This window comes from Oncorhynchus kisutch, unplaced genomic scaffold, assembly GCF_002021735.2.
Source record: "Oncorhynchus kisutch isolate 150728-3 unplaced genomic scaffold, Okis_V2 scaffold3646, whole genome shotgun sequence".
Lineage (NCBI taxonomy): Eukaryota > Metazoa > Chordata > Actinopteri > Salmoniformes > Salmonidae > Oncorhynchus > Oncorhynchus kisutch.
This window is the reverse complement of record NW_022265591.1, coordinates 247,029-256,380: the sequence shown is the minus strand read 5'-3', so window position 1 is coordinate 256,380 and position 9,352 is coordinate 247,029. Positions and strand designations below refer to the sequence as shown.

General features: G+C 48.8%; 1 protein-coding gene across 1 annotated transcript in view; it reads right to left on the bottom strand.

Moving 5' to 3' along the window:
• The window catches only part of LOC109881755 (glutamate receptor-interacting protein 1-like), a 142,619-nt gene that overhangs the window by 84,121 nt on the left and 49,146 nt on the right, over positions 1-9,352 (bottom strand). Inside the window, 1 exon segment of the mRNA XM_031820760.1 lies at positions 3,837-4,022. Coding sequence (XP_031676620.1) covers positions 3,837-4,022 — 186 coding nt within the window.

Here is a 9,352-nt window from a genome sequence, read left to right as displayed (position 1 = left end):
AGAGAGAGAGAGAGAGAGAGGACAGGACAGGACAAGACAGAGATCTAATCTACTGTAATCTACCTGGTGTGTGTAGGCAGACTTGGGCCAATTAGAACATAGTATTTAGTGGTTGAGGCTGGTGCTATTCATTAACAATTTTTTTTTTTGGAACCAAAGCCTTGTCTTCAGGAGACCCTCGAGACACCTGGGTCGTCACACACTTAAGACACCTGGGTGCGTCACACACTAAGACACCTGGGTCGTCACACACTAGACACCTGGGTCGTCACAACACTATAGACACCTGGGTCTCTTCACACACTAAGGACACCTGGGTCGTCAACCACACTAAGACACCTGGGTCGTCACACACTAAGACACCTGGGTCGTCACACACTAAGACACATGGGGTCGTCACACACTAAGGACACATCGGGTCGTCACACACTAAGACACCTGGGTCGTCACACACTAAGACACCTGGGTCGTCACACACTAAGACACATGGGTCGTCACACACTAAGACACTGGGTGTCACACACTAAGACACCTGGGTCGTCACACACTAAGACACCTGGGTCGTCACACCACTAAGACACCTGGGTCGTCACACACTAAGACACCTGGGTCGTCACACACTAAGACACCTGGGTCGTCACACACTAAGACACCTGGGTCGTCACACACTAAGACACATGGGTCGTCACACACTAAGACACCTGGGTCGTCACACAGTAAGACACCTGGGTCGTCACACACTAAGACACATGGGTCGTCACACACTAAGACACCTGGGTCGTCACACACTAAGACCCACCAACGCTACGTGACCAGAATACTGATCAGCACGCCCAATTTTTAAGTTTTAGATTTGTTAAAAAGTTTGAGATATCCAATAAATGTCGTTCCACTTCATGATTGTGTCCCACTTGTTGTTGATTCTTCACAAAAAAATACAGTTTTATATCTTTATGATTGAAGCCTGAAATGTGGCAAAAGGTCGCAAAGTTCAAGGGGGCCGAATACTTTCGCAAGGCACTGTAAGTATCTCTGTCTCTCTCTATGTCTCTCTCTCTCTCTGTCTCTCTCTTTCTCTCTCTGTCTCTGTCTCTCTCTTTCTCTATCTCTCTGTCTCTCTCTCTCTCTCTGTCTCTCTCTCTCTGTGTCTCTCTCGCTGTCTCTCTTGCTCTGTCTCTTTCGCTCTGTCTCTCTCTCACTGTCTCTCTCTGTCTCTCTCTCTGTGTCTCTCTCTCTCTTTCTCTCTCTCTCTCTCTCTCTCTCTCTCTCTCTCTCTCTCTCTCTCTGTCTCTCTCTGTCTCTCTCTCTCTCTCTCTGTCTCTCTCTGTCTCTCTCTCTCTCTCTCTGTCTCTCTCTGTCTCTCTCTCTCTGTATCTCTCTGTCTCTCTCTCTCTGTATCTCTCTGTCTCTCTCTCTCTGTCTCTCTCTCTCTCTCTCTCTCCCTCTGAGGGTTTATAAAGACTAATGTCGTTCATGCTGTAGTACATCGCTGAATGGTTAGTGGAGAGCCCTTTCTGGTGCCTCCACAATCCAGCATCCCTCCCTGGCCAAGTGAACTGACAGGACTGTATCAGCACTGTGCACCTTGCATTAATGCCCTAGATGAGGTTATACATACAACACTCAGCTCAGTGACTTTCAGGGACAATGGAGAGATGGACAGAACCAGAGAGAGAGGTGGAGGGGGAGAGATTGTGAGAGAGAGAGAGAAAGAGAAAGATGGAGAGAGCCAGAGATAGATGGAGAAAGCCAGAGAAAGAGAGAGATAGAGAGAACCGGAGAGAGCGATGGAGAATACCAGAGAGAGCGATGGAGAATACCAGAGAGAGCGATGAAGAGAGCGAGAGAAAGAGAGAGATGGAGAACACTGGAGAGAGATGGAGAGAGCGAGAGAAAGAGAGAGATGGAGAACACTGGAGAGAGATGGAGAACACTGGAGAGAGATGGAGAACACTGGAGAGAGCCAGAGAAAGAGAGAGATGGAGAACACTGGAGAGAGATGGAGAACACTGGAGAGAGATGGGAGAACACTGGAGAGAGATGGAGAACACTGGAGAGAGATGGAGAACACTGGAGAGAGATGGAGAATACCAGAGAGATGGAGAACACTGGAGAGAGATGGAGAACACTGGAGAGAGATGGAGAATACCAGAGAGATGGAGAACACTGGAGAGAGATGGAGAACACTGGAGAGAGATGGAGAATACCAGAGAGATGGAGAACACTGGAGAGAGATGGAGAACACTGGAGAGAGATGGGGAACACTGGAGAGAGATGGAGAATACCAGAGAGAGATGGAGAACACTGGAGAGAGATGGAGAACACTGGAGAGAGATGGAGAACACTGGAGAGAGATGGAGAGAGCGAGAGAAAGAGAGAGATGGAGAGAGCCAGAAGAGGACTTTAGTTCTGCTCTATTTTCCTTCAGCCCAGGAAACCAGATGAGAGACAGAAAATATCACTTCAAACCAAAACAAATCTGAGCTCAACAGAAATAAATAGATGAAAGGATCAAAGATGAAGGAGCAGAAGAAGGAGGAGGAGGAGGAGGGAGAGGAGGAGGAGGAGGGAGAGGAGGAGGAGGAGGGAGAGGAGGAGGAGAAAGGAGAAGGGAGAGGAGGAGGAGGAAGGAGGAGGGAGAGGAGGAGGAGGAGGGAGAGGAGGAGGGAGAGGAGGAGGAGGAAGGAGGAGGGAGAGAAGGAGGAGAAGGGAGAGGAGGAGGAGGAAGGAGGAGGGAGAGGAGGAGGAGGAGGGAAAGGAGGAGGAGGGAGAGAAGGAGGGAGAGGAGGAGGAGGTGGAGGGAGAGAAGGAGGAGGTGGGAGAGAAGGAGGAGGAGGGAAAGGAGGAGGAGGAGGGAGAGGAGGAGGGAGAGGAGGAGGAGGTGGAGGGAGAGAAGGAGGAGGAGGGAAAGGAGGAGGAGGGAGAGGAGGAGGGTGGAGGGAGAGGAGGAGGGAGAGGAGGAGGAGGGAGAGGAGGAGGTGGAGGGAGAGGAGGAGGGAGAGGAGGAGGAGGGAGAGGAGGAGGTGGAGGGAGAGAAGGAGGAGGAGGGAAAGGAGGTGGAGGGAGAGAAGGAGGAGGAGGGAGAGGAGGAGGGAGAGGAGGAGGAGGGAGAGGAGGAGGTGGAGGGAGAGAAGGAGGAGGAGGGAAAGGAGGTGGAGGGAGAGAAGGAGGAGGAGGGAAAGGAGGAGGAGGGAGAGGAGGAGGAGGTGAGGGAGAGGTGGAGGTGGAGGGAGAGGAGGAGGAGGGAGAGGAGGAGGTGGAGGGAGAGGAGGAGGTGGAGGGAGAGAAGGAGGAGGAGGGAAAGGAGGAGGAGGGAGAGGAGGGGGGGGAGAGGAGGAGGGAGAGGAGGAGAAGGATGAGGAGGGGGAAGAGGAGGAGGAGGGAGAGGAGGAGGAGGAAGGACGAGGGAGAGGAGGAGGACGAGGAGGAGGGAGAGGAGGAGGTGGAGGGAGAGGAACAAGGAGCAGGGCTAGGAGGAGTAGGACATAGAAGACCAGAGAAAGAAGAGGACTAGGAGGAGTAGGACATAGAAGACCAGAGAAAGAAGAGGACTAGGAGGAGTAGGACATAGAAGACCAGAGAAAGAAGAGGACTAGGAGGAGTAGGACATAGAAGACCAGAGAAAGAAGAGGACCAGGGAAGAGGACCAGGGAAGAGGACTAGGGAAGAGGACCAGGGAAGAGGACCAGGGAAGAGGACCAGGTCCTAGGGAAGAGGACCAGGGAAGAGGACCAGGGAAGAGGACCAGGGAAGAGGACTAGGGAAGAGGACCAGGGAAGAGGACTAGGGAAGAGGACCAGGGAAGAGGACCAGGGAAGAGGACCAGGGAAGAGGACCAGGGAAGAGGAGAATCAGGAACTTTACGGGGTTGTTGGGAGAGGTTTTGTGGTGCTTGGAGGCCTGGTGTCTCTGCGACTGGTCAGGATGGTAGGTGTTATAGTGTTGGTAGGGGAGGAAGTTGCTGTTGTTGTTGGCTGAGGAGGACTCCCAGGGAAGGGTCCGCGTGCTTCTCTGCACCTTGACTGATCACAAACAGAGAGAAGCACCACAGGGGATAAGGAGGGGGGGAACAAGGTGATTGAAACAAGGGTAAAACATGGGTGAGGGGAGGGGGGGGAATACATCAAGGTAAATGAGTTCAGTCCATCAGCGGTTTTCAGGAGGATATAAAATATCATTTGATTGGGACACAGGAGGCACAGACGTCAGGTTAAATCAAGGTGCCCAGTCGTCCTATTGACTTTTCATGGAGGCTTCTAGAAGGGATCACTAAACAATAACTAACTATTAACAGATTCCACAGTTAGAGTACATGGTGAATGAATCAGTCTTTATTGTCTGGCAGGACATCATCATTTCTAAATGAATTACAACACGTCATCCTATACCTTTTATAGTGCATTCATTTGGACCAGGGACCAAAGGTGATTCATTTTTACCTTATTTAAACGAGGCAAGTCAGTTAAGAACAAATTCTTATTTTCAATGAGGGCCTAGGAACAGTGGGTTAACTGCCTTGTTCAGGGGCAGAACAACAGATTTGTACCTTGTCAGCTCGGGGGTTTGAACTTTCAACCTTTACAGTTACTAGTCCAACGCTCTAACCACTAGGCTACCCACCTCTAACCACTAGGCCACCCACCTCTAACCACTAGGCTACCTGCCTCTAACCACTAGGCTACCCTGCCTCTAACCACTAGGCTACCTGTCTCTAACCACTAGGCTACCTGCCTCTAACCACTAGGCTACCTGCCTCTAACCACTAGGCCACCCACCTCTAACCACTAGGCTACCTGCCTCTAACCACTAGGCTACCTGCCTCTAACCACTAGGATACCTGTCTTTAACCACTAGGCTACCTGTCTCTAACCACTAGGCTACCTGCCTCTAACCACTAGGCTACCTGTCTCTAACCACTAGGCTACCTGTCTCTAACCACTAGGCTACCTGTCTCTAACCACTAGGCTACCTGCCTCTAAACACTAGGCTACCCTTCCTCTAACCACTAGGCTACCTGCCTCTAACCACTAGGCTACCCTGCCTCTAACCACTAGGCTACCCTGCCTCTAACCACTAGGCTACCCTGCCTCTAACCACTAGGCTACCCTGCCTCTAACCACTAGGCCACCTGCCTCTAACCACTAGGCTACCCTGCCTCTAACCACTAGGCTACCTGCCTCTAACCACTAGGCTACCCTGCCTCTAACCACTAGGCTACCTGCCTCTAACCACTAGGATACCTGTCTTTAACCACTAGGCTACCTGTCTCTAACCACTAGGCTACCTGCCTCTAACCACTAGGCTACCTGTCTCTAACCACTAGGCTACATGTCTCTAACCACTAGGCTACCTGTCTCTAACCACTAGGCTACCTTCCTCTAAACACTAGGCTACCCTTCCTCTAACCACTAGGCTACCTGCCTCTAACCACTAGGCTACCCTGCCTCTAACCACTAGGCTACCCTGCCTTTAACCACTAGGCTACCTGTCTTTAACCACTAGGCTACCTGCCTCTAACCACTAGGCTACCTGCCTCTAACCACTAGGCCACCTGCCTCTAACCACTAGGCTACCTGCCTCTAACCTCTAGGCTACCTGCCTCTAACCACTAGGCTACCTGTCTTTAACCACTAGGCTACCTGCCTCTAACCACTAGGCTACCTGCCTCTAACCACTAGGATACCTGTCTTTAACCACTAGGCTACCTGTCTCTAACCACTAGGCTACCCTTCCTCTAACCACTAGGCTACCTGCCTCTAACCACTAGGCTACCCTGCCTCTAACCACTAGGCTACCCTGCCTTTAACCACTAGGCTACCTGTCTTTAACCACTAGGCTACCTGCCTCTAACCACTAGGCTACCTGCCTCTAACCACTAGGCCACCTGCCTCTAACCACTAGGCTACCTGCCTCTAACCTCTAGGCTACCTGCCTCTAACCACTAGGCTACCTGTCTTTAACCACTAGGCTACCTGCCTCTAACCACTAGGCTACCTGCCTCTAACCACTAGGATACCTGTCTTTAACCACTAGGCTACCTGTCTCTAACCACTAGGCTACCTGTCTCTAACCACTAGGCTACCTGTCTCTAACCACTAGGCTACCTGTCTCTAACCACCAGGCTACCTGTCGCCCCAAGTAGTGCACTACAAAGGGAATGTGTTGCCATTTGGGACACAGACAGTGATTGCTATTGGAATCCCTGTTACGGTCAAGCTTTGTTCACATTGAAGTGACTCGACGCCACATTGTTTTGTATATCCGACAGTCTGAACAGCCTAAAAGCACATCTGATATATCAAATCTGATTCCTGGCCATGCGACTTGTGTCTGAACGGTCAAATCTGATTCCTGGCCATGCGACTTGTGTCTGAACGGTCAAATCTGATTCCTGGCCATGCGACTTGTGTCTGAACGATCAAATCTGATTCCTGGCCATGCGACTTGTGTCTGAACGGTCAAATCTGATTTATTTTCCCTCAAGTGGTTTTTAGACTGCTATTTGGCATTTCTTGTTGCTTGCTAGCTGCTCTGTTGACAGTTTGACAAGAACATGTGGTAGCTAACTAGCTAGCTTGTTAATTGTTTACAAACAAATGAGTAAACGTGCTAGAAAGCTACACGGCTACCTAGCTAGCTAGTTGATTGCTGTGGCTAGCTAGTTGACCGCTGTGGCTAGCTAGTTGACTGCTGTGGCTAGCTAGTTGACAGCTGTAGCTAACTAGTTGACTGTTGTGGCTAGCTAGTTGACAGCTGTGGCTAGCTAGTTGACAGCTGTGGCTAGCTAGTTGACCGCTGTGGCTAGCTAGTTGACCGCTGTGGCTAGCTAGTTGACAGCTGTGGCTAGCTAGTTGACAGCTGTGGCTAGCTAGTTGACAGCTGTGGCTAGCTAGTTGACAGCTGTGGTTAGCTAGTTGACAGCTGTGGCTAGCTAGTTGACCGCTGTGGCTAGCTAGTTGACAGTTGTGGCTAGCTAGTTGACCGCTGTGGCTAGCTAGTTGACCGCTGTGGCTAGCTAGTTGACAGTTGTGGCTAGCTAGTTGACCGCTGTGGCTAGCTAGTTGACCGCTGTGGCTAGCTAGTTGACCGCTGTGGCTAGCCAAAAAAAGGACTCGTTTTGAAAGGTGGAGAATCGTTTCCTTTGGAACTTTTAAAAGTGTTCTCACACTGAACATTCAGAGCAACTGGGAAACGTCCACGCCAGGCCTGTTGTCACCGTAGCAACAGCGCCTGCTACATAACTTCTGATTGATAGGGAGCACTACCACCAATCAGCCTAACCCACCGCGCACACACACACACACACAGACACACAGACACACACACACACAGACACACAGACACACACACACACACAGACACACACACACACACACACACACACATGCTTACACACACACACACATGCTTACACACACACACACACACACACGTGTCATTACTATGATGACATGCATGTGACGGTGTCAGCGTGCCCTGCGCCCGGCCTGCCACAGGAGTCGCCAGGTGTTTCCTCCAACACATTGGTGCGGCTGGCTTCCGGGTTAAGAGTGGATAATGTGGATAATATCACACAAAAGGACATTGAAAATGACAACAATCCATTCTCCCCATTATCACAGATGGCTTAGTGTGATTGGCTGCTTGGCATGTCTGTCATGTATGTCATCCTATCAGGGGAAAACTGGATTCTGATCCACCCCCCTAGCCCCGCTCCAGAATACACTAGTATCTTATCGCATCAGATAACACCAGACAGAGAAACCATTGGATTTCACCAGAAATCTACACACCTTTTCCCAAAGAACCGTTATTATTGTCATAAACTTTAGATAAATGTCTCAGTGGGTAACTGTGGCATTATCGTGAAGCAGTGTGAGAGAAACGCTGTCTGGGTCTGGACCTTTTCATAAAGCCTGTGTTATAATCCTCAGATCCAACAGGAACCCTGGGCCGTGTCCAAATGGAACCCTATTCCCTATATAGTGCACTACTTTAGACCAGAGCCCTATTCCCTATATAGTGCACTACTTTAGACCAGAGCCCTATTCCCTATATAGTGCACTACTTTAGACCAGAGCCCTATTCCCTATATAGTGCACTACTTTAGACCAGAGCCCTATTCCCTATATAGTGCACTACTTTAGACCAGAGCCCTATTCCCTATATAGTGCACTACTTTAGACCAGAGTCCTATTCCCTATATAGTGCACTACTTTAGATGCATTACTATGTAGGTAATGGGGTTACCATGTGGGATGTAGTGCTGGTCTCCAAATCCCCCAGGTACATGATACTGATCAACCAAGCTTCATTCTGCTCCTAGAAATGTCACCTGTACTCAGAGATTTAAACCTACAGATTATGGAACAGAGCAGTAGTGGTTGGATAATCCATGTGTGTGTGTGTGTGTGTGTGTGTGTGTGTGTGTGTGTGTGTGTGTGTGTGTGTGTGTGTGTGTGTGTGTGTGTGAGAGTAAGTGTGTGTGTGTAAGCGTGTATGTGTGTGTGTCTGTCTGTGTGTGTGTGTGTGTGTGTGTGTGTGTGTGTGTGTGTGTGTGTGTGTGTGCGCGTGTGTGTAAGCGTGTGTCTGTGTGTGTGTGTGTGTGTGTGTGTGTGTTTAATCTCCTCTCTGTTCTATTCACTCTCTGGTAAAGGACAGTTGGAACAACTAAATGTGTCTCTCTGTCTGTCTACCTGTCTAGACAAATCACATTTACTACTCTCAGCTCCAAAGAAAACCTGAGCAGCAGATATAGCATTACTACCTGATTACTAGACTAATAGATATAGTATCACTACCTGATTACTAGACTAGTAGATATAGTATTACTACCTGATTACTAGACTAATAGATATAGTATCACTACCTGATTACTAGACTAGTAGATATAGTATTACTACCTGATTACTAGACTAATAGATATAGTATCACTACCTGATTACTAGACTAGTAGATATAGTATTACTACCTGATTACTAGACTAATAGATATAGTATCACTACCTGATTACTAGACTAGTAGATATAGTATTACTACCTGATTACTAGACTAATAGATATAGTATCACTACCTGATTACTAGACTAGTAGATATAGTATTACTACCTGATTACTAGACTAGTAGATATAGTATCACTACCTGATTACTAGACTAGTAGATATAGTATTACTACCTGATTACTAGACTAGTAGATATAGTATTACTACCTGATTACTAGACTAGTAGATATAGTATCACTACCTGATTACTAGACTAGTAGATATAGTATTACTACCTGATTACAAGACTAGTAGATATAGTATTACTACCTGATTAGTCATTACTAGACTAGTAGATATAGTATTACTAC